The sequence below is a fragment of the Brachyhypopomus gauderio genome, chromosome 7 (genome assembly GCF_052324685.1).
Source record: "Brachyhypopomus gauderio isolate BG-103 chromosome 7, BGAUD_0.2, whole genome shotgun sequence".
Lineage (NCBI taxonomy): Eukaryota > Metazoa > Chordata > Actinopteri > Gymnotiformes > Hypopomidae > Brachyhypopomus > Brachyhypopomus gauderio.
In genome coordinates this window covers 18627129-18653255 of record NC_135217.1, presented here as the reverse complement: position 1 = coordinate 18653255, position 26127 = coordinate 18627129, and the positions used below count along the sequence as shown (strand labels likewise).

The 26127-nt window shown below is 45.2% G+C and overlaps 2 protein-coding genes across 3 annotated transcripts in view; one reads left to right on the top strand and one right to left on the bottom strand.

The window, feature by feature from the left end:
* Window positions 1-26127, top strand: part of acad11 (acyl-CoA dehydrogenase family, member 11) — a 36106-nt gene that overhangs the window by 2259 nt on the left and 7720 nt on the right. For both annotated transcript variants that reach the window (XM_077012262.1, XM_077012263.1), the window contains exons 7-13: window positions 195-316; window positions 2940-3046; window positions 3275-3389; window positions 3779-3856; window positions 3966-4104; window positions 5235-5342; window positions 7294-7392. In XM_077012262.1, coding sequence (XP_076868377.1) covers window positions 195-316; window positions 2940-3046; window positions 3275-3389; window positions 3779-3856; window positions 3966-4104; window positions 5235-5342; window positions 7294-7392 — 768 coding nt within the window. The remainder of the gene's footprint in view (window positions 1-194; window positions 317-2939; window positions 3047-3274; window positions 3390-3778; window positions 3857-3965; window positions 4105-5234; window positions 5343-7293; window positions 7393-26127) is intronic.
* Window positions 19305-24612, bottom strand: ackr4b (atypical chemokine receptor 4b). The gene is made up of 2 exons (XM_077012264.1): window positions 24380-24612; window positions 19305-20927 (listed from the first exon to the last, which is right to left on the bottom strand). The coding sequence occupies exons 1-2, from the start codon at window positions 24386-24388 to the stop codon at window positions 19770-19772; spliced, it is 1167 nt and encodes a 388-aa protein (XP_076868379.1). The 5' UTR covers window positions 24389-24612; the 3' UTR covers window positions 19305-19769.

The following is a 26127-nucleotide window of genomic DNA, read 5'->3' as shown; positions in this document are numbered from 1 at the left end:
TAACTGTTGGCCTATGTGGCTAAGTTTACCAAATTTGAATTGTGGGAGGAGCTTGGAGTGATGTGCTGCTTCCACAGAGGGGTGATTGCAGAGTTGTGACTGTGATGTGCGTGCGAATCCGGAATATTCTAGTCAAGAAGGGCAGGATTGTGGGTCTCTGCGGTTCTGGAGATGGTGCTTCTCTGTTTGGACAGGTGTTCCTCCTCCAGGGGAGCTGATCTCCATCTACTGCCACTGTCGTGGGATACCGCCATCTCTTCCCCATCAGAGTTTCTTCATTGCCTTGGCGATGTTCAAAATGGCCTGCATCGCACAGGTACCCCCAGATGGCTGTTAGTTATCTTGAACTGATCTTCCTCTTGCTGGGAGATAAGCTACGTTAGAAAACACACCCACACACACACATACACACATACTAGGGGTTATTGCTGTCTGGCTGCCCGTGTTTTCTATTCGTGTTGGCCCATGGGAGTGTTGGATAAGATAAGCCACCTCCTCCCATGCACTCAGAATGCATTCATGTATACTACAGAGTACAGATCACACATGATAACCTATTATGTTAAAATCATTATCACAACATACAGTGGGGAAAATAAGTATTTAGTCAGTCACCAATTGTGCAAGTTCTCCCACTTAAAAAAGATGAGAGAGGCCTGTAATTGACATCATAGGTAGACCTCAACTATGAGAGACAAAATGTGAAAAAAAATTGAGAAAATCATTTTGTCTGACTTTTAAAGAATTTATTTGCAAATAATGGTGGAAAATAAGTATTTGGTCACCTACAAACAAGCAAGATTTCTGGCTGTCACAGACCTGTAACTTCTTTTTTAAGAGGCTCCTCTTTCCCCCACTCATTACCTGTATAAAAGACACCTGCCCACAACCTCAAACAGTCACACTCCACTATGGTGAAAACGAAAGAGCTGTCGGAGGACACCAGAAACCGAATTGTAGACCTGCACCAGGCTGGGAAGACTGAATCTGCAATAGGCAAGCAGCTTGGTGTGAAGAAATCTACTGTGGGAGCAATAATCAGAAAATGGAAGACCTACAAGACCACTACTAATCTCCCTTGATCTGGGGCTCCACGCAAGATCTCAGCCCGTGGGGTCAAAATGATCACAAGAACGGTGAGGAAAAATCCCAGAACCACAAGGGGGGATCTAGTGAATGACCTGCAGAAAGCTGGGACCAACGTTACAAAGGCTACCATCAGCAACACACTACGACGCCAGGGACTCAGATCTTGCAGTGCCAGACGTGTCCCCCTGCTTAAGCCAGTCCATATCCAGGCACGTCTGAAGTTTGCTAGAGAGCATTTGGATGTTCCAGAAGAGTATTGGGAGAATGTCATATGGTCAGATGAAACCAAAGTAGAACTATTTGGTAAAAACACAACTCGTCATGTTTGGAGGACAGTGAATGCTGAGTTGCATCCAAAGAACACCATACCAACTGTGAAGCATGGTGGTGGCAACATCATGCTTTGGGGCTGTTTCTCTGCAAAGGGACCAGGACGACTGGTCCGTGTACATGAAAGAATGAATGGGGCCATGTATTGTGAGATTTTGGGTGCAAACCTCCTTCCATCAGCAAGGGCAATGAAGATGAAACGTGGCTGGGTCTTTCAGCATGACAATAATCCCAAGCACACTGCCAGGGCAACAAAGGAGTGGCTTCGTAAGAAACATTTCAAAGTCCTGGAGTGGCCTAGCCAGTCTCCCGATCTTAACCCCATCGAAAACCTTTGGAGGGAGTTAAAAGTCCGTGTTGCCCGCCGACAGCCCCAAAACATCACTGCTCTAGAGGAGATCTGCATGGAGGAATGGGCCAACATACCAGCAAACGGCTGTTTCTCAATTCAGGGGCTGCAGCCCACGAAGTGCGCATTTGTAGGCCGGTTACGTCACTGCGCCGCGACGAGGCTGTCCCAATTCGTGGACTCCTTCTTATGCGGCCGACGAATGTAGCCTTCAAAACCCCGAAAACGAAGGATGCATCTGAGTATCCTTCGCGTCCCACCATATCCCAGGATTCATTGCTCTATGAACAATAAACAGGCGGAGTCTAGTGTACGGGCCGAAGAATTCGTTTTTAAATGTCGGTATTTTTTAAATATGGACATTTATACTGCAATGAGATGCTAAATAACATGCCAGTTATTAATGATATTGCAGGTAAACATGTGCTTTGAGTATTTACTAAACGTTTATACGTAAAATTAACGTAAAAGTAACGTTTATAAAAATACATTGAATTTTGTTATGAAGTTATACTTCCCGTCAAACGTGAATACATGTTCAACGCATTTTCTTTTAGGCATTTGTGGGTGATGTGATATTTGTCGGACAGCTCGTGTTAGCGACGTATGTAACGTATGAAACGGGGCAGAGCGTGGTCACGCAAACATACGTCTTGCGAAGACTAGACTGTCTCATTTAACAGCCGTGAGATGCAGCCTACCCTGCCTTCGAAGTGTGTGGCCACCGTGGGCTGCGGTCTACGCGGTCTACGTAGGCTGCAGCCCCTGAATTGAGAAACAGCCACAGTGTGTGCCAACCTTGTGAAGACTTACAGAAAACGTTTGACCTCTGTCATTGCCAACAGAGGATATACAACAAAGTATTGAGATGAACTTTTGTTATTGACCAAATACTTATTTTCCACCATTATTTGCAAATAAATTCTTTAAAAGTCAGACAAAATGATTTTCTCAATTTTTTTCTCACATTTTGTCTCTCATAGTTGAGGTCTACCTATGATGTCAATTACTGGCCTCTCTCATCTTTTTAAGTGGGAGAACTTAAGCACAATTGGTGACTGACTAAATACTTATTTTCCCCATTGTATAAAGAGCAATGATTGTGTATTTCAAAAAATTCCCTTCTGTCCTGTTGTGTGTGTGTGTGTGTGCGTGTGTGTGTGTTGGGTAGGGTATCTATGCGCGGTATCTGCTGGGGAATGCAAGTGCTCCTGATGCCGCCAAATTCGGGGAGAGCGTGGAGCCCTTAGCTCGTCTGGCTCTGAACATCGCCCTCAGGTCTCACACACCGCTCCACGCAGTACACCAGCTGCACTGCAGGGGGCGACATTGGGCAGATCCAAACGACCCTGCAGTCATTCAGTCACACCAAACCATGGCCATCTGCAGCCTGTATGGTTTAGGATTGTATGGGAAACGTCTGTGTCCTTCTTAACTGTGCTGTCTTTACATTCCCACGTGTTTGTATCTGTATTTAATTTGTGTTCTTCTCCTTTATTTTTGCAGTTCTAAATTGGCCGTGCCTGTTTCTGATAGGCTGTTCCTCCAGTCCCCAAAAGGTCATGCCATCCTCCAGCAGGTCAAGGAGTTCATGAGACGTCACATCCTGCCCGCCGAGCAGGTCAGCTCCTGGGTCATCTCCATAGCAACACTACATCCCCAAGTGAATCATGGTTGTTACAGAAGGCTCATTGTTAAACATGTTTACAGGGTCGTATACGGTCTGTTGCTTCACACGGACACTGTGAAGCCACTACACAAGCTGAAGTTTTGTTGTCTGTTGTGCATTCGGGTCTTGAATCTGACTGGGTTCAGGACCGGTCCCGCGTTTTAAGTGGGTTCATTTAGATTTCCGAGTCGTCTCCATCATCCCTTACCCTGTACTTCCTGAAGTCTTCACGCTCTAAAGGCCCCTTTTAAAATGCTTCTGTGGGCAAAGGCACATATCCAGAATCCCGCAGCTCCAGCCTTTCAGGACCAGTCTTGAAGGACCTGCTGTCTCTGTTTCAGCACATAAAGGAATACTATGCCAAGAACACTGATGGTCCCCTGAGATGGCAAACACCTCCTGCGCTCGAGCAACTGAAAGTAAGTGATTGGACACAAGAATGTCTGCATTTGCCCCTGAGATTGTGTATATGTTGAATAGTAGTGTGTGTGTGTGTGTGTGTGTGTGTGTGTGTGTGTGTGTGTGTAGGCCAAAGCTCGTGCTGCAGGGCTATGGAATTTGTTCCTCCCTGTGATAAGTGGCCTGTCACAGCTGGACTACTCCTACATCGCAGAGGAAACTGGGCGCTGCTCTTACGCCCCTGAGGTCTTCAACTGCCAGGCCCCAGGTGTGTGTGTGTGTGAGAGAGTGAGGGAGAGAGAGATGAAAGACAGTGAAGGAGAGAGAGAGGGTAAGCTGCATATCTTAATCAAGATCAACATATATTTTGTTTCTTTTTATTGGGTATGTTCCAAATCCAAAATGCATTAACTGTTAGAAAAAATGTGAAAATTCTTTTTCTTTTCTTTTTTTTTTAAGTGTTATTAAAGATAAAAGAAGAAGCTAAGCTTTTATTCTCGTGGTAGAACTGCAGTGCCTTTTTGGGTCTCCTGCAGAAGGCGACATTAGTGACTTCTGTTCTTCTTGCTGTCAGTTCTCCTCATTCTTCTGCGAGACTTCAGGAATAAACAATAAACGTTGGTCTGTGTTGGTCTGAGAGGCCAGTGTGTTCTGTGTACACGCCATAGCAGCAACGAGTCGTATGCCGCGGTACCTGGCTAACTAGGGCACTCTGACACACCCCTGCTCTGCTTTACAATAACCTCCCATCCTGGAGGGCCTCAACGGGCAGGGCAGACTGGACCTCTTGCTGCTCCACCATCAGACGGGTGGGGTTGAGGTGGTGGTTTGTGTAGGGAACACGCTACGCTAGGACTGAAGTCTGAGAGTTCTGCTTCAGAGGAGCTGTAGACACGGGATGCAGAGCTGGAACAGGATGTCTAAATTGGGTTCACGCACATGAGTGTGGGGTTGAGGTTTTAGTTTGGTGTCATGCACCGTTGTTGTCTGGCTGTGAGAGAATAGGGGTGTAGGGAGGAATGTAAACTGGAAACGTTCTGAACACGTAACCTTCTGAGCTTTGTGATGGTGAGTACATTTTAACAGGCCATAATCAGGGCCAACTGAACATAATGGCATATTGGAACCCGTCAGTATTTTGGAAATTACAGACAAGAGGCAGATGTTACCAGCATCTCTTGGGTTTTAACATGTTTAGTTTGTTACAATATAGTAGATGATCTTGGTTCAGCTAAATTCCTTTGAGTGAATGTCTTCCAACTGGAGTGACACACCTGCAAGAAAAAAAAACATTTAGTAAAAATGGGTTCTGTGTGTTCTGGGTTCAGTAGGGGGTTTTACTGAGGTTGGGTTCTGTGGGTTCTGGGTTCAGTAGGGGGTTTTGACTTGCTGTTGCAGACTCGGGCAACATGGAGGTGCTGCATCTTTTTGGATCAGAAGAACAGAAGAAACGGTGGCTTGAACCCTTACTGAGAGCAGAGATCCGCTCCTGCTTCTGCATGACCGGTGAGGAGACACACACACACACACACACACACACTTCAGGGTGGGAAGCTCTACCTTGAACAAAAACACACATCTGCATGAGTACAGTTTGGCCCTGGTTCTTAGTGTCCATGTGGTGTGACGTAGGACTGAAGATATTCACGCTGCTGTAGTCCTGCTGGAGCGGACACATGAATTTCATGAATGCATCTACTATTTTCTTTTTTTCCTTGAATGCCTGAATATTGGCAAATGTGCATGAAGAGGCTCTAAACACACAGATCTCGGCGTATACTGCTGGTCAGAGACTGCGTTTGCACTACATGGTGAAAGTGGACAACTTATTTACCTTATATTTTTTTCTAGGCAATGTAAACACGATGTGGGAGCTGTTTCCCATCAAATAAGTCTTTTTTACATATGTGATGCAGACCACGGCCATGTGGGCCCAGTGTGAACGGTCAGACTGGAATTCACTTGGGCGTTCCACATCCCGTGTCACAGGTCAAAGGTTGGCAATGGCAGCTGTGATGACATGTTTCTCTTGCACTTTGTCTCCTTGTGACCGTCACACGACCTCTTCAGCCAAGGACCTTTACAGTGACCCCAATGAATTTAGTTACATTTTATTTTGTTTGTGTTATTGCTGGACTGTCTCGCACACAAATCTTGTTACTAATGTCATCCAGGCGTGCACGCGTGTCATTCGTATGACATTATTGTGTTATTGTTAACGTGCACACGTGGGCCTTTTCAGGAAAGAGCTCTGGTCACGTGGCCGGTGTAGGGAGTGTGCAGGATTGTAAAGGACAACATTGGCTCTGAGCAAACGGGATTGAGCATCATGGCCTCCCGTGTGGACAAACCCAGGAGTCCTAGTTGGACAGCAGTGATCTCCATCTCACGCAAGCATTCCTAACCACAACGCAATGTTACCTAGTGCACTGCACCATCTGAACGGTGGAAGATGTTTGGTGGTGGTGGAGAGGGAGCTCAGTGGCCTTCTCAGCTGAAGTTTGAACAACTTTATCCTCATAGGAATACAGCTATGCATTACCAGCTTTTAGCAGTCAGTCATTTTATACAGCAAAATTAAATAGACCATAAAGTATTGGTTTGTTATCTGCAGTGTTATCTACTGCGTTCTTCTCCTAGTGTCCGCACCCCCCGTCCTCCCATGTGAGTCAGGGATGGATTTGTTTTGGGAAATGATGTGTATCTCCATAGGAACAATCATGTAGGAAAATTGTAAAGGTAAATTGTTTGGATGAAGGAATTCTTTCACAAATGATCAGTCAGAGGTGGAGTTATGGGGAGAGACAGGGAGGACAGGGAATAAGACACATGTCCTCTCCCTCCTGCTGTGTGTGTGTGTGTGTGTGTGTGTGTGTGTGTGTGTGTGTGTGTGTGTGTGTGTGTGTGTGTGCTGGATGAACAGGTGCCAAGTTTCCCCCATCATTAAACACATGCAGATGGCGTCAAATTGTGTGACATATCCAAGTATGATTCCTTACGAACACTGTGTGTGCGTGTGCATTGACACACCTGGGGTTGATTAGGCTTGCCGTATGTGTGTGTGTGTGTGTGTGTGTGCATTGACACACCTGGGGTTGATTAGGCTTGGCGTATGTGTGTGTGTATACTGTATATATTCTACATCAAAGTCAATAGTTCAATTGCAATAGTTCAATAGTTTGACCCATTCTCTCTCCCTGTTGGGTATCCGCTACTCTGGCCTGCTCCAGTCAAACCCTTTCTCTCTCTGTGTATCGGGTTGTTCTGGGTATCGGCCAGAGATGTTCAAAATACAAGTACATGTTAAATCACGAGTCTTTAGGCTGGAGTCCAAGTCAACTCTGGGTATCTGCTACTCTGGCCTGCTCTAACTCGGACCCTTTCTCTCTCTCTCTCTGTTCTGGGTATCGGCTACTCTGGCCTGCTCTAACTCTGACCCTTTCCCCCTCTCCTTCAGAGCCAGATGTTGCCTCCAGCGATGCCACCAACATGGAGTGCACCCTTCACAAGGACAACGAGCACTATGTTATCAATGGGAAGAAGTGGTGGAGTAGTGGTGAGTGAGTGTCTACAAACTACATTTGCAAAGACCTTCATCTCTTACACCAAACTAACCAGGCTCAGTACTGCCTTTACTCTGTGCATAACCCTAAACCTTGCCTAATCCTTTTTTAAAAAACTTGTATTTATGTGTAGTTTTACACAATATCATCACTTATTGGAATTTTCTTCATTTTTGTCATGATTGTGAAGATATCTGTTAACAAGCAGAAGGAGATGATTGATTGTGATGAAGAAACTCACAATCTGAAAGAACAGCTTACCAGTGTCATAATAAACCTTCAACGCATCCTTTATCCGTAGTGTTTGTTGGCTTAAACATATAGAACTTATGTCTACGGTTATGAGGAAGGATAAATTCAGATTCATGAACCATACAGCTTCACATGTATTAAGACTAAAAATATATCTTTAAACAGGCATATCATCAAAATGATTGATCCCATAAACTGTGTGCTTTACAATACATGACACTTAGACAGGCCAGTCTGGTCTGTGCCTAATAAACCACAGACACCTGTCATTAACGATGATGTGAAGCACTTCACATGAGGTGCCCGAGCGCAGCCAGAGTTCGTATGCCGAGCTGGCCTTTTGGCCCGAAGCCCGTCCCACCAGAAGGCTCGAGCTGCAATCGAAAACGCAACCAGATGGTAGGAGGGAACTGGCCAACACCGTATGTGTCAGGAGGCGTGAGGAACAGACCATGGGCTGCTTATCCTCCTGCTGGAAATGAAGACACGAGGAGGCAGAAATTTCACCTGGCGCACGACCCATTCTGGTTGAGTTTTTACAGGCGTGTCTCTTCTGAGTCTTTGCTGCCCTAAGTGAAAGGGGAATTATCATGCTTGTGTGCAATGCAAGTTTTGTTTTAGATCTACATATTTTTTCTTCTGTTTTTACTCTGACCACATGGAATCAGAAATTTCCATAGTGGATGTTTTCTAAACGTCTGAGCACCGATTATGGAAGTAGATAACATTCTGGCATAACTCATGTATATCTATTTCTGTTGAGGATGCCTCCGGTTATTTTCTGTAATGTTTTGGAGATGTAAAATTCACCATCTGATCTGCTCCCCTGAGAAAAATCCAGATGGTTCTTGCTGTAGGCTTCCGTGGTTCCAGGCCTCTGAGGGTCTGGCACGATCCTTCCTAAAAATTCATCTGACCACACGTGACCGCACGTGACCGCACGTGTCCGTGCTCTGAATCGCTTGTGCATCTTTTCACAGTTCAGTAATTGTTCTTCATGCCATTTGGAAAACGTTGCTCTTTGTCACACTTTGCATCTGCAGGAAGATTTTTATTTTTTTTTCCTTTCCATATTACCGGTACAAGTGCAAACTGTTTAAAAAGATGGATCAACCTTATTAAGTTCCATTAGCAAGATTAACACACTTGTCTGAGTTTGATAGCAGTAAATAAATCAGTTTCTTTGGAAAAACTAAAAACTAAGTGGTTATTTTACTGAAATCATATTTGTATACTTCTGGTAGAATAATTGGAAACATGGTGTACATACAAGCAGAACCCAGTTGTGGATTCACAGTGATTTCTGGTCACAGGCTTGCTTCGCCATGGATGTCTTTGGGCTGGTGAACGCTCGGTACACGATTGACTTTGTTAAACTGGGAAAAACACATTAGCATGGACATAGTTGACCCACACAAACCAGTGTGGCTGGCCTCTTTTAGTTTGACCCAGATAAATCTCTTGCCCAATCCCCCACACATTATCAGTCTGTATTTGAATTGCACACTGGGTCGTAGGAATCAGCAGAATTCTCACTTGAATATTATTACAATATTTGGTTTCTTATTCAAAACAGTGTGATAGTACAAGTATTGCACAAAAAAACATTGTCTCATATCTTTCTGGAGGGTGTGAGGGGGGGGGGGGGGGGGGGGTTGATGTTTGCCTTCCTGGGCATTATTGAATCACTCCTCTGGCTTTGAGGTCACGGCCAAAAGTACAGGCAGGTTATTGGTCTATAGTTGGATGGTGTTTTGGCGTTTGCTCCTTCCTGGGGTCTTCCATGTTGTGTGCGGTCCTGCCATCGCCAGCTGGAATGGGCGCCAGTGTTTAGCAGGTGGTTAATTTGTTCTGCTAGTGGATTGTTTTCCACTCAGTAGGCGGATCACGTCGGAGCCGGCCTCGGCCCAGTTCCTCATGCTCCTCATCTGCTCCAGGACACCTGCTGTTGTGACGCTGTGATCTTGCTCTGGGAGAGTGGGCTGGTGTGTGGTGGAACCTCTTCACCACTGAGCACTGGTGTTGTGTGGTGATTCATTCTCTCACCCCATGTGCTGTTCTGTTCCAGCTGTGTGGATTCACAACCTGGGGTTCTGTTGCCCTGAGGGTTTACTACGGATGGCTCACAGGTGAAGGGGCTGTTTGCTCTTTTTTTCTCTACTTCTTTTGTGTATCTCTGCAGTCTGGAAGCCAGTGCTGGTCACCCCTGTTTAGCAGCCCCTGGAGTCTCACATATAGAAACTCCACTTATGGGACCTGTCTCACATATAGGCATTCCACTGATGTGGGACCTGTCTCACATATATAGGCATTCCACTGATGTGGGACCTGTCTCACATATATAGGCACTCCACTGATGTGGGACCTGTCTCACATATATAGGCACTCCACTGATGTGGGACCTGTCTCACATATATAGGCACTCCACTGATGTGGGACCTGTCTCACATATAGGCACTCCACTGATGTGGGACCTGTCTCACATATATAGGCACTCCACTGAGGTGGGACCTGTCTCACATATATAGGCACTCCACTGAGGTGGGACCTGTCTCACATATATAGGCACTCCACTGATGTGGGACCTGTCTCACATATATAGGCACTCCACTGAGGTGGGACCTGTCTCACATATATAGGCACTCCACTGATGTGGGACCTGTCTCACATATATAGGCACTCCACTGAGGTGGGACCTGTCTCACATATATAGGCACTCCACTGAGGTGGGACCTGTCTCACATATATAGGCACTCCACTGATGTGGGACCTGTCTCACATATATAGGCACTCCACTGAGGTGGGACCTGTCTCACATATATAGGCACTCCACTGATGTGGGACCTGTCTCACATATATAGGCACTCCACTGAGGTGGGACCTGTCTCACATATATAGGCACTCCACTGATGTGGGACCTGTCTCACATATATAGCCACTCTACTGGTCTCTCTGCAGGAGATTGTACGTTAGTGCGTCTGTTCCCTGAACAGGTAGAAGAGCAAAGGCATAGTCTATGACATCTGTAGTAAATCTCTTTTAAACATGGCCTGCTATTTTTATTTCAGGGCTTCAAAGTAATTTTTTATCCCATGACTTCCACTTTATAGAAGATTGTTTAAAAAAAAAAGAGCATGTAGTCAAACTTTTTTTTTTTTTTCTTCACTTGCAGATGTTATGGTAAAACCCTACGCAGCAGTGCTGTACATAAGGATATACACGTACATATCCGCCTGTTTCATGTCAGTGCTGATTTATGCATCAGAAATGTCCTTCCAGCATGATGATAATCACCAGTTCTAGACGCACATGTGGAACTGAACCGATCCTTCTCCAGAACGGCTTCATCAGTTCCCCCCTAACTACCCCTAACTACCCCCTAATTCCCTCTCCTAACTACACAGGGGAGGTGGATTTAACAGCTGGTATAATTGGGTCGTGCTGTAGCCATTGCCTAGATTCACTTGGTTTCTAGTGACAACTTGGTGTCTGGTGTTTTGCACACGGTGTCAGTGGGTCAGAACTTCCAGCTCTTGTCCATTCCTCCTCCGTTTTTGTTTCTGTTTGTAGTTCAGCTTTGTCTGAACCAGCAAATTGGACTTTCTAATGGGGGTGCAAGTATCCCAAAGCCTTCTTCTAAGATCTGATTGACATGCAGATCACATTTTCTGAACAGCCAGAGCATAAAACTGCTTTTCATGTTAGGAAATGTTTCACCCTTTATTACAGCAGTGGATTACCTCCTTTTGTTGAATCTGTGTCCTTATCTTTGATGCAAATGCCCTGGGTTATTCTCTGTAACATTTTGGAGAGGTTTAGAATTAGTATCTTTCTCGTCTTCCCTTGCTGGGTGTTTGGAGCTATGCTTGCCATGGGTATCAGTGGTTTAAGACCACCAGTATTTTATTTTTCCTTGCAGGAGGATTAAAGCTGTCTTGTTCTGTGTACTGGCACGGAACCCCTGTTAACTCTTCAAGCACGCAGTGTGTTAACTTCAGCCCAGTTCTGTGATGCTTTATATACAAGCAAAACCCAGTTGGGGACCCAACCTTAAAATTAAATGCAAATAAATACAGTGGACGAAATAGACTGTTCATATCTTTGTCAGTGGGCAAACGTACAAAATAATGATCAAATAATTATTTCCTCCACTTTATCAGTGTACACAGGATCTCGTTGCTTCTCCGTTCATAGACCACACTGCTTATCAAGATGCCTTAGGCTCCGCCCACATCCACACGTTGAATCTTTGGAGAGGACAGGAGTCTTAAAATCACTGACCACACAAATGCCCTGGATCTAATCTTGTTACCTGCCGAGTGCCAGTTCTGGCCCACTGCATGCACGCAGTGTGAAATCACAGATTACACCTACAGATAGTGTCTAAAATATTTTGGGATAGGTTCAGAGATCCTCCTTGTGTTCCTTCTCTGTCTCTGTTTTCTCTCTCTCTCTCTGTCTCTGTTTTCTTTCTGCGACATAGCATCCTGAGATCTGCTCACTATTGAGTCCACAAAGCATTTCAGGATGTTGCGGCTGTCTGTGTCCTGTTCAAGTCAGAAATGTCCTCTGGGCTCTGACGCACGAACACAAGCGAGCGAACTGGGAACGCTTTATCTGTGTTTGACCCTTCCAAATCATCAGTGTGGTCGTTGGTGGAGGATAAAAGGGTTCAATGGAATGAAACAACAATATGGCAGAGTCTGAGGGAGTGTGACTCCATGCGGCGTTTGCCAGGCCTTGTGTGGGTTTGAGTGTGGATAGATGTTAACTAGTTTCATGCAGGACTGCAGGCCTTTGGTTGCAGCTCCTGTGCTTACATTTAGGATATTGTTGTTCAGTTCAGCACCACTCACAGCGGTCAGCGTTTGGGCCCTTGTAAAGATACACAGCATCGGCCTAGCGAACACCTGCTCATACATATGATTGTAATATTTCTCCAAACTGCATATTTGAAGGGCGTTCATATGCTGTCGGTACTTGGTATGGATGTATTTAACTGTATTTAAAATAGTCTACTGATTAACTACCAACTCGCATGCACGGATGTCTGTATTTTTCCAGCCCTTGATCATGAATTGGCTGTGCATGTACACAACTGTCATGCTAGTTTGTGAATATGTGTGTCGTTTTAAACTCACATGCATCTCTCATCCTATCCAGGACAAACTTGGCGGGTCATTTGGGTAGTTAAGCACATTGTCCTGTGGAAGAGGGTATGAAGAGCAAAAAAATTTAGATTTATGGGGCACAAAAATAGGTCTATAAACAGAGCGTTCTTTAAAGTTATATTTTCTAGATGCGTTTCATAAATGAAAAGATATGAAAGATGAAATGTTAAGACTTTAACTGGGACTGCATATTTATACATTTTGTATTTCTGATGGTGTAGGCTACAGTTGTGGGTGTATAGAACAGTAATGCTAGCTGCTTTTGCTGCACCTGTGCTAGTGTTATCTAGCTTTGAAACACTGGTTGTTTTGTCTACTATTTCAGCAGTTCTGAATGTGTTGCTCCCTGGAGAGGTTGGGATAAAGGCTCGGAGGAAGCATAGTGATAGGCTGAGGTATTGCAGCTGAGGCATCGGCTGGTATTTCAAAAACGGCCAAACTTGTTGTTGTGTCGAGTATGCCAAGAATTGTGTGACTGAGGAAAAGAATGTACCAGAAGGAGATGTAGTGGATGTAAACAAATGTCAAGGATCGCTCTGATGAACAAGGCCCACAGTGAAGGCACCGTTCCTTTGCACCGGGGAGGAGATGATAACCAGTTCCAGTGTCGTTGCTGTCTGAGGGAAAACAGAAAGCGCAAAAACATCACCTGGACACATGGTTCCAGATTTCCGCACCATGCTGATGAGTCAGAATTTGGCACTGGCAGCACGAATTGATGAGCCCTTCCTGTCAGGGGTTGGTGCAGATGGAGTAACGGTGTGGGGAATGTGTTCTTGGCACACCTTGGCTCCACAGGTACCTGCCGAGTGGGACTTGCCTTAGCATCTCGGGCGGCCAGCATCAACTGTTTACCCTATGGCATTAGAACACTTTCAGCAGGACAGTGCACCATGTTGCATGGGTCGTAGGTGATGGATTGGTTCCAGGAACACGATTGCGAGGTTTCCTTGCTCCCCTGGTCTTTACAGTTTTCAGATCCTGATCCAGTAGAGCATCTCTGCGACCAGGTAGAACGGGGTGTTCAGAGAATGTCAGAAACTCCACCTTCTTGTGGCGATGGTGAGTTGTCGTCCAGAACAATTACAACAACCAGTGACCGTTTGCTGCGCTTCTGAAGGCTAAACACATTGCTGAATGCATGTGTCCTATAACATGGCCAGCAAACAAAATGTGTTTTTACTGAGTATTTGTTAAGTGTTAATACAAAAGTGTTTAGCGTTGCGTTGAACTTCTAAAACTCACCACATTGAAAACACAGGTGCTCGTACATCGTGTGTCCTCTCAATTCCACTGAGCTCTTTTCACATCTGCCTGACACACTGGGATGTTTGTCCCAAAACTCCAGCATGTGAGAGACTTACTGTTCTAACCAATTTTGGCATGGCTTATTATTATTATGAGTGATGGCTGATGGAAAAGTGAGGATGAATAATTCTTTCCTTTGTACATTGCTGTCTTTTGGCAGGATGGTAGGTTCCATCAGGTTGTGACTTGGCTACTTGTAATATTAAAATGACCATAATGCGATGCAATTGTTGATTCTCATCAACTGAGAAGTTCTCTACTTAGCTATATAAAGTAGGATAGCGCGTTATGTTGTGGTTGAATGCTGGTGAATCATGTGTTATGAATGTATTAGAATAATTGGATTTCAGTAAAGTCTGAATGGTTCAATGTTCTGTGTTCTCCTATATTTTCCAGTGTTACTTAACCTTAAAAACACCTACCTGATCCTAGAACCTTTATAGGTGCATGCAGACAGCAGTACCTTAATGGAGAAAATAGTTGCCAATAGGCCAGACAGGAGAACAGCTGCAACGTCACTTCCTGTTGAACTGTCCTCTGCCCACTAACCATTCATAGCCAGTGTTACTCTAGGATATTGGAGCCCCTCATAAGATGTGAACAATGTTTGGAAGAAGGAGCTCCAGGTGCTGAAGGTCCCAAGTGAATGGTGATGTGGTCCTTCGGTACACACTAGTGAGTGAGAGAACTTCTGAGTCTAGCACAATGAAGATCAGGTTTGGACCGTCTGCTTTGCTTCAAAGGATTTGTAACACTTGGCACACTGCAGTTTAGATAGTGAAAAGCTTTAAGGAGGCAAAGTAAACAGGTCAGACATCAGGCTCGCAGTGTAGGAGCCGAGCGACGATTTTGAAACCGGTGAGGATTAAAGTTTGCTTATTAACTACGTAAGACCAGGTCCCACCAACACACGTTCTCCTTATGTTAGAACTAACCCAAGAACAGTGGTTGCATTACTCACAAAACACAAGAAGGAAAATATCTACATGTGTATGACATGGCATAATCCAGTGGCAACTCATGCTATAACAACAAAAATACTCCCGCTCTTCGGTGGAACAGAGGCACACACGCACCCTCGCCTACTCTTAAAGCAACAACGCACCTTTTTGGCTGTCCCAGTATACACAGCCACACTGGGTGACCCGTTTAGGAAGCAAATCTCCACAAGTTGTTTTCCCCCCCGTATACATTTGTGATTTGTACATTAGTCATGGGCAATTTCACACAAACTGTTTAACCGACATATAGCGCAAGGAAACGAGGGTTCAATTACACAAACTCCAAACACTGCCCCTATTTAGCTTGGCGTCCCTATAAACAGGAATTAACTTGCGTTCTTTACCAGTGTGCAAACAAGTGCAAAGCAAATGCGTGATTTCAAGTGGTCTCTAAGAATGGAAGCGTTTTTAAAGTCAGTGTGAGCCAGAGACCAGACTGTGTTTTACTTCTGGATCGGAAACGTCTGCGGCACGTGGTTTTATCTATTGGCATTTGATTAGCTGCAAAAAAGCACAGGTTTCAAAACTTCCACGCAGTCAGATGTGGGTGCCAGACTGCACTTTGTTATGGAGGATAGTGACTCCATAAGCTTTAGCGTTACACACTGTTAGATGGTCAGTAATTAGGTGAGGAATAACAGTTTGATTTTATTACACTGAATAGGAAGCATTGATGAAGTGTCTGCAAACCACTTTCAGCTGATGGATTTGCCATACATCAGTAGCAGAGTGAAGGTGCCTCACACTCTTGATACAATGGCGGGTAAATCTGAGTAATCTGGACTCCTGCAGTATTGTACCATGTTGCCCCTCCTACCCCTGTTGCCCCTCCTACCCATGTTCCTGCTGGGTACACAAACCAGCCACGCACGCATGCCACAACTTTATTGGTTAATGCTGTTTTGGGCCCCTTTGATGTATGTACCCCTGTTTAAGGGGACATAACCATTTATGATTAAGGAGAGATTCTTGGCAACGCTAATGACTAGCTACATGTTCGCCTCACAACTAAGCACTTCTACTTGGTAATATATAATTTTGCAGACACGTGGACACATAAACACAGTGTAAAACACAGCGCCAGAACAGTCCCCTTCACCTGCTGCTGGTTGGGGCCTGACCTCCTCTTAAAAAATTCCACTGGAATATCATACTGGAAGAAAAACATTATGGTTGTATCATGGTTGTAGTATACTCCCTCTCGCCGCTGATGATTTTGGTTTCTATTTCAACTTTCCATGTCCTCCTCTTTTTCTTCATCCCTCATGTCTGCAAATGCCAGCAGAGCCGCAAAAATGTGCGTTGAGTTGCCCCCGCAGCCTTCATTACAGTGCCTGTATTGTTCATTTACTCACTCTCTCTCTCTCTCACTCTCTCTCTCTCTCTCTCTCTCTCTCTCTCTCTCTCTCTCATTTTTTTAAATTGCAATTTGATGCTGTACAATGCTGCATACCAAATTTTTTGCAGAAACAATACAAAGTAAAGTGATGTATACAAAGAAAAGACAAATCTCTCTCTCTCTCTCTCTCTCTCTCTCTCTCGTGTCAGCTGCCATTGGACCAGCGGTTTCCCAAAGCTGTAGCTCGCTGAGACCTGACCCCTCACCTCTGCTCTCTTTGACCCCTCACGACTGCTCTCTCTGACCCCTCACCTCTGCTCTCTTCCGCTTTCTGCTTCCAAACTACGGTCCTCTGTCTCGCCGTTAATGTGTTTCCGCCTTCAGACTGTGCCGTAAAACTCTGGAGTGGTTGGAGCAGAGAGCGGCTTTCTGGTATTACGAAAGTTACATGGTGTGTGGGGAAGCCGAGCGAGGGCGTTTATACGGAGGTCATGTTTACTAAAGCACAGAGAAGATGCAAGTGTGAGAGTTAGTGGGTATAAGGGCAAGATTCTAAGATTATAGAGAGATCACGGGCAGTGTACACAGTGATGTGGTCAAATGAACCAGTTTAGGTGTTTTTAAAATAAAACTTTTTAAATGAATATGAATATTAAAGAGTGTTCAGGCATAAATTAAGAATGCCCACTGCCTCTGACTGTGCTCTGATATCTGATAGCTTAGTCAGAGCAGCTCTGTGGGGATTGTGAATAGTGAGTACTGTCATTCTTCCTGGGAGCCCTAGGTTCACTTCAGCTTCTTTTTTCATCTCATCTTCTCTTCTTTCAAGAAGAGTTCAGATCAACTGTCACACACACACAGGCCTGCCACATCTACAGGGAATTATGGGTCTTGCCATTGGACGGACGTGACCCAGAAAATGGGCAGAATACCATAAAAGGGGCTTGCCCTCAGATCTAGAGCAGGTGGGCCTCCGGGAATACAAGCTCCTGTTTTTTGTAATGTACCATGAATTTGCAAGTGGTATGTTCGAAAGATTAAGATTTTTTTTTGGAGACAAGTTTGAAGGTCATGCTCTGAGTATTTGAGCTGGAGCATCAGGGGAGGCCCTCAGGGATAATGCAGGGATTCAAGTCCTTGCAGGAGTCCATGAACAAGAATGCAGTCTTCACCGTTATCCTTTAATGCTCTCTGAGGCTCTGCAGTGCCCTAGGAGATGATGTCTGTGAAGACAATGCTATCGGAGCGCTCTCACCCACACATGCTGGTTGTGGTTCTTCTACTTTAACCATGGCTACCTCAGACAGAAAAATAAAAGCTCACCCAGAGCAAAGCAGAGTGCTGTGTGTGGTTTCAAGCAGCTTTCCTACTGCCTTTCATGTCATCAGTGTTCTTCAGACGCACATTGTAAAAACATTCCTGGGCTGACAGGTGCATCTTCAAAGTCCATAAAGTCAGGCCTGTTGCCTTGTGGGAGTATTTTACATGGAACACATGTTGATCGAATATGCCCTTCCGTTATGTTTTCAGCCTATTCTGTAGAACAAATATTCAAACACAACTCCCGGTGATGACGGTGCTGCCATTTAAAGTGTCCTTGGTGATCTTAATGTCTTCCTCTTACTGGATAAATAGACACGAAAGGTCAGATTGTATATGCAAAGCAAAAGAAAGGAGGCAGACCATAGAGCATTTACCCGTGCACATGCACATACACGTGAGCCTTGTTTGGACTGCACAAAACACTCAAAATGAGTCACGCTCGTTCTCACACGCATGTAGGCCTGGGCGTCTTTCCCCACTCGCTGGGAAGCCTCAGCCAGACTGGCGAGGGGGCTGGAGTTAGGGTGGAGTCCGGGCCTTGGGTGTACTCCACCCATGCCTCCACACGAATGTGAACACTGGCACTGGAGGAAGCTTATATTTTTTAATAGCCCCAGTTTACGTTTTTGGATAAATAAGAAAAAATATTTTTAAAAGATTTAAAATGCTTTGGTGACATTTAGGGTTGTTACATTAAATCATTTAGATTCTCTATGGAGGCAGCAGACCGCCCCAAATCTCCTGAGAACTCTCATCCATATTAATAATGTTCAGGAATATTCAGCCCTGCCCTGTTCTGCAGGCACGTCGGAGCCCTGCTCTGCGTTAGCGGGGGCTTTCCTGTCCCTGCCTTTCCCAGAATGCTTCCTGGCGTCTCTCGTCACGGTCTACGTGATTGAGGAAGTGTATTCGGCAAACCGCGGGCCACAAACATTTCTCTGTGGTTCTTTCAGGTTGTGATAGCCTAGTAAGACCAGGTGGCCTGTGCATTCATGAATGCAACGGCACAGGCATGATGGGATCCTAATATAGACTAAAGTCTGCTGTCGGTCAGAGCTGTTCCAAAAAGCAGAGGGTTGCTTTCCTCCTTTCTTCCTTTCTTTTGTCTGAGTCATCAGGGTGTCTGGCAGGACAAACATGAAATTCTAAGCTTGGATTTTTCCAACCCTCCATTGTACTTGGCATGATCAATTTACTTGTTATTTAGCAACACTGACAGAGAAGCTGGTAAACCAATCCTCGCGGTGTCTCTAGGGCCTCCATTTGAGAACCCTGATCCTCTTTTTTTTTTTTCCTAGCTTTGCTCTTCCTGAATACACGGTCAGTTAAGGCCATGGAGCTGGGTTACTAGCTTTAAGTGAAAAACATCTATTACTGAAGCACTGTCCCAAACCACATACTTCTGATTTGGGCTTGCTCAAGGACATGTCTGTCTGATATAACACAGTAATCCAGCTCACTTCCGGCATTAAGGGAACTTGCTTTGTTAAACAAGAAAGACTAAGACATACCAGGGAAAGTGGCTAATTCATTTTGGGGAAATGACATGTAATACATTAGTATCAGATACCAGTGCTCTTCATTCAAGTTTTTATGTGTCAGAACCCAGATACGATAACTGGATAAGTGACCCAACTCCATATACTTGTGTACTTTAGAATATGAAAGGCTAGTTCTGAGTCTGAAATCTCTAATCTCTTACACATTATCAAATGCTTATATTATGATTTAATATATAAATACATTTGTACAATAGCTGTATTATTTAAAAAAATGTACAAAAACATATTTTAATTCACTGCTACATTAGAAATACATATGGATAAATGTTTTTGGCATTTACTAAAATCTTTACGTTTTCATAATAGACGTTTTCAATTTAATAGATATAAAAAACATTCTTGACATGCTGATATTTAAATGTAATATGTAAAAAGATGCTCCCATCATGTTTTTAGTCTCTGATCATTGGACCGTTAAATGGTGAAAGTGCTGGTATCTTCCCCATCTGACTCGGGCTCCGTGTTGCTCGGCGGATGCTCGCGGAGCCTGAGTGAGACCTCGGCCGGCGCCGGCGTCTCGATGCCCTGACGGATCCGTCTGCTGGTTTGGCTGCAGCGTTTGGCGATCTTGATCACGTGGGCCTTGAAGGAGGAGCCGACGAAGACGTAGAGGATGGGGTTGAGGCAGCAGTGTGTGAGCGCCAGGCTCTCCGTCACCTGATTGGCTCGGTCCAGACGCTTGCTGGTCTCGCAGTCCAGCACCAAGGCGTAGATGGTGTCGAGGGCCCGTGTTAACTTCACCACGCTGTAGGGCAGCTGTGTGATGAGGAAGACCCCCACCACGGCTATCAGCACACGGAACGCCTTCCACCTACGGACACCCCTCACCCCCGCCGAGGCCGCCTGACTCAGGGCCACGCCCACATGAAAGTAGCAGAACACCATCACCATGAAGGGCAGAAGGAAGCTCAGCAGCACCTCCAGGAACTCCAGGGTGGCTTTGGCCGGCAGTGCCATGTTGGCCGGGTAAACGGCCCTGCAGGCCTTACGCCCGTCGGAGTGGTGCTTGACCGTGGCCAACACCATATCCGGCAGGCCGAGCACACAGGCCGCCGACCACACCAGGAGGCACAGTAGAAGTCTCTGCCTCAGAGGGTTGCCTCTGGCTGGGCTCTGGGAGGCGGGCGAGTGTTTGGTGAGGGCTCGGTAGCGGTCCACACTGATGCAGGTTAGCAGTAGCATGCTGCAGCTGAAGTTGGTGGTGTAGAGGGCGGAGGTGATCTTGCAGGCAACCACGCCGATCTCCCAGCCGTTGACGGCGTCCGCCGCCCAGAAGGGCAGTGTGAAGAGGAGGAGGAGGTCGGCGAAGGCCAGGTTGAGGATGAACACGTCCGTCAGAGTCCGCAAGCGCTTCCGGGACAGGTAGACGAAGACAACCATGGAGTTCCCCGCAAGGCCCACCACAAGTGCCAGAGCGTACACCACAGGGAGGAAGACGGCAGCAAAGGAGCGGACATCTTGCTTTTCACACACCCCATGGAAGTCGATATAATCGTAATCGTCATCGCTGTGGTTGGAGCTGTTGTTGAAATGGTCGTCATGGTCAAAGTCCAGATGGGAAGCCATCGTGGCCTGAAAGAAGAATGAGTTACATTAAGTTTGCTTGAACTTATGGACCAGGTATTGCCGCTCTCTGGAGCGTTCTTCAGGGTGGTCTTCACAGGCCAAAACCATTTTCTCATGTGCACAGTAATAGAGGAGTCATGTCTCATATCTTTACCCTTCTACCGCGAGGCATATACAGTTTTCTCCACATTTCAGAGGACCTAAATAGTAGCACATTTGATTCGGTGTTCATTTAGCATTGATGTGTTGTGGCGGGATACAGCTGGAAAGATCGGACTCAATCGTGCAACGCTCCGATCCTGAGCTAATCATACCCAACTCATTGGACCCTGGTCTCTTTCTCCAGCGTTGTGTGGTGTTCTGCACGCTTCCTTATGGTTTCAATTGTATTCGTTACTCAGTGACTGATGGAGAAATCACCATTTCTGTAAAACGGGGCATCGCTAACTTTTCGTGCTTTTCTGAAGTCATTTCATGTTTCTCCGAAAACTTTGGTTCAGAAAATCGTTTAACAAATGTTACGGCGACAACCTTCAGAATTATGGGATTTCGATGTTATTAAAACAAATGTCAGTGCCTCTGCAAACAAACCCATCTGTGTGTAATGAAGTAGTTCTGGAATGTCATTATTCGGGTCTCGTGCCTGCACTGCCTACCAGAGTTCTGCTGGGTTTTCTTGTTCCATACACCGCAAACCCTCCCTGTAGGTTCTGAAGAGGTTGGGTTTTTCTCTTCAGCTTGGTGAGCAACACAGGGCGCACTTATTTATTTGCTTGTTTGTTTATTATTGTTCTCCTTGAATTGCCACAAGAAACATTAGTGCTTTAATGTGTTTCAAGGGCCACGGGATGCTTATGAAGTGTTTTGCTTCCTGTTAGAAGCAGTTTCTCCCATCACTTTGATGATGGAATTTATAATGGCGGTATTGTGACTGAAGGAGTTTTTGTTATAATGGTCGGAACATATGGCACAGAATGAATGTGTTTAATTTGAGTGTTAGGGCCTATAACATCCCACAAAGGCCAGCTGCAGGTTATAAACAAAACGGAAGAACTCCGGCTCTGACTAATATCACAGAGTGTTAGCTCAGCTGAGGTCAGGCTGGGCGGGGACAATCAGGCCCCTCCCACAACTGTCCTGGAGGGCCACAGTGTTGCACTGTATCAACACATCAGGCCCAACATGCCTGACTGAGCATGGCGTGAGGGTTCAGAGGTGAGCCGCAGATGTCGTAGCGCAGGGGAGTCACTGCATGGGCTGCTGGCCCCAGCCAATCAGGCGCTCCGTTCACGGCCCACTGTGAACCGGCCACCATTGCCACATTCACACTGGCAAACTGCATTCATATCAGCAGTCAAGCTCAAGGACGAGTGAGTTTACTGTTGGTATTCCAAAGTGTGTGTGTGTGTGTGTGTGTGTGTGTGTGTGTGTGTGTGTGTGTGTGTGTGTGTGTGTGTGTGTGTGTGTGTGTGTGTGTGAGAGAGAGAGAGTGAGTTCAGTCACTTATGTTTGCATTCCACTCCTAAATATGAGTACTGAAGATTTGGGTTTTATGGAGCTAACTACAGTGAAGTTTGCAGTATCATTATAATCAAATCAGTAATGATTATTCATTATTAGTGTTAATTTATTGTTAGTATTTAATTGTTTGATAAAGCAGTAAAGGTTTTTAATGTTTGGGTCAAACTGATTTGATTCAAAATTTTGAACAATTAGATGTTGGAAAATAGTGTGATTATAGAGGATACATTTCACGATATAGTTTAATAATTTCAGTACATTTTCAAGTAAATTCTTTTGTGTGAAGCTGATGTTAAATTAGTAACGTAAAGGTTCTGTTTTGGTGAAACCTTCTGAGGAGGGCAGGACATGTGAGACAGGTGAGAGGTCCTGAAGAGCTTGTTCCTGCTTCAGGACATGCGCCTGCTTCAGGACATGTGTCTACTGTGTTCAAGACAGCCAGGGTGCTACCAGTCTAGAAGTCTGAATTCAAATGGGCACACTCAACAGAAACGGCCCTCAAAGCCTCAAATGTCCAAAGCGAACAAGCCATCATCAGTATTAATTCTTCTGGATCTTTCTGTAACACGGTCAACCACAACATCCTATTCACTGTTCTTTCTAGCCATGGCTCAGTTGGGACATGGGTCCAATGGGACATAATTTCTTCTCGTATCTCCCTCCAATCATTGCTATGCTGAAAACAACCAACTAATTCTTTCCTTCCTGCATTGACGGTCGGGTTTCTGAGCGTATTTCAGCTTTCTTGGCACACACAGCTTCATTGGATGACGGCTCACCACCTGAACTTCTGCACATTCCAGGAACCTCCGATCCACACAAGGAAGTCACCATTTCTTTTGGAAACACCCTATTATCACCATCAGATAACAGATAACCACAGATAACCATCTGTTCAAACTACAGAGTCTCTCGCTGTCTTCAACCATAGACTGAAGACTCACCGGTTTGTTGAGTTCTTAGATGTCCCCTAACTACTATCTAGAATGTGTTCTGTGAATGTATGGCAAAGCGTTTTGTAAGTCGCTTTGGATAAGAGCATCTTTCAGGCATTTGGTTTGTGCTGCAACGTTTTCTCGGATGGGTCGATTTATAGTGAGTAAGGTATGCTCAGCAGCTCGGGATGTTTTTGTTGGACTACATCTGAGTAAATCGAACATTTACACAAAGTGTGTCTTGATTGTGACTCATCTTTCTCTATTAGACTGGTGTGTCTGGCCAATATTACAAAAATAAATGATTAATCAAACATCATTAAGATATGCAAATACTACAGGGATCATTTAACCTCATAGTCGTAAAAGAGAAATCTCAAGTTTGGTGATTTTTTTTTTTTTTTTTTCTTCCCCTCATTCCAATATCAACAGGACTGTAGTGCACCAGGCCTTTACAGCTGCGACTGACTACAGTAGCCTGCTAGTGTAAAAGGCCTGAAAGAACCTGTCACACCCAAATCAGTGAATTCATTGTGTAAAAATATTTGGTTGTTTATTGACTATTAAAAAATGTTATTTAACTGTAACTCCTAAAACTTTTAAGCCCAAAGATATTTCTCATGTGTGCTGAAGTTCCCAACCAGATCTTCCCGCGTCATTATTTGTTTTGAAGTTTAGATTCGGTCATAACCAAAATGTTTGAATCACACTTGGGAACATGACGAGGCTACATGATTGCAGGGAGTTACACTGCAGTCAACCTGCTCTTCCTCCTGGACTCACTCTTGTGTGACTTCCACTCCTTGCAATGTAGTTTCCAGTTTATTGTTTTTTTTTTCCCCCAGTTGGAGGCAATTTTATTTGCATGCATAATTACAGAGCAGCAAATGCAGTGATTGGTATCACTTTTGCAGTTTGATCACCAGTTTGACTTGGAAAAAGTTTTTTTTTAAGTAGGATAAAATCCCGGTGAGCCAAGTTAGTCGGAGCGGTGCGTCTTACCTCAAGCATGAGTTCTTCTCTTCAGCCGAGCTCCGTCGTCTAGACACATTCGCTTGGGCGAAGCAGAGACACAGACGGCAAGTTTCCTCAGAGCCAGGGAAGAGCACAGGGAGAGCGTGCCGAGCGGGGGATGCCTGCGTGTGAGTGTGTGTGTGTGTGTGTGCGCACTCGTGTTCGTGAGCACGTGGGACAGAGTGAGTGATACAACAGGATTCCCCACCTCTTACACCACAGTCTGACGCTTCTACAACCGCCTGTTTCCTCCCCATTTTTGCCTGTCACTTGTTTTTCTCTTTCACTATTTCGTTTTCTTTCCAATAAAGTAATTTGTTGGAAATTTATTGTGAATTTTATCTTTTCCACTTTCCCAGCTGAATATCCACTACTTTAGTTTAGCCTGTGCATGTTCACCTTATGTCCCAGATTTAGACACAAATGTACTCTCCATGGAGGGAACTGCTGTTAGTGAATTGATAAACACGAGGTGGGGGGGTGGATGACCTGAACATGGAGCTGTTGAGTGCCTGTGTTCTGGGTGATTCCAGGGAGCTCTTCATCTGTAAGGCTGGGCGATCGTCCTGTTCTCAGGTGGCAGGCCCGTCAGGCTGACTGGTAGGTGCCCTGCAGGCCGTTGGCGTTGTTGTTGGCTGGCGGTGTGGAATGCGCCCGTCTGCCACCAGAATACCCAGTCATACGTGACGTTTTCTAGGTCGTTTGCTGGGCATGACAGGGCGTGCCCTCTGCCTCTCGCCCGAGGAGTCCCGCTGCTGGCGAGACTTTCCTCACAGTCCTGAGCTGTGTAGGACCTGTTGCTAAAACACACCCTCACACAGTCAGGGGGGGCCGTGTCTGGGGAAGCTGAGGAGGAGGAGGGTGGGCTTGGGTGGGTGTGGGTGGTGGTTTGCTCTGGGTGTGTAGGGTGTGTTTAACTGTGTCTTTTTTGTTTTTTTTTTTTCTTCTCTGTATTGAACCTTGCGGTTTGCTTGTACTCACATTGGAAGCCAGATGTAAAAGCATCAACCAACACGCACTTTGCAGTGTGTGTGTGTGGGTGGGTGGAGTTGTGTGTGTGTGTGTGTGTGTGTGTGTGTGTGTTTAGTCCCCTTACCACATCACTGTAATTGACTAGGGCCGGGTATGTTAAATACTTTTCCTGTTTCTCAGAAGAATGCACCACTTCAACACAACAGACACATAAAGGATATCATCATAACACCACTGGTTTGATGGTATTGATTTTGCACACATGCTCATACCCTGTGTTCAGGCAACCTACACAACCTGGTGTTCAGGACAAACCAAGGTTGATATTAAGACCTACTAAGATGTATTAAGATTCCCACAGAATGTTTTATTTTTCTTATTCGTTTGATACGTTTTCGTGTAAGTGAGAGCTGATTTGCATAATGATTGAAGGCGTATGTATTGGCACTGATGTTCAGGTGTGTGTGCACCTGTGTGCCTTCATGCTGTCAAACAGAGTCGCAATGGGTTCATACACCTGATCCATTTAATTGGAACAAGTCTTTTCATTCTCTTCAGTTCTCAAGTTGTTTCTTCTCTCTCATGCGCTCTACTCCTTTATAGGCATGAAGAATAGATGGTTGTTATTTAGCTAGCTAGAGGTATAATTATTCCTTAATTACCTTACACACACTCACACAGTCCTGTTTCTCTGGAAACCGCAGTGTAGCTCACTGCAATTTCAACTCATTTTCTACAAAATACTCCACTTACTCATATGGAAT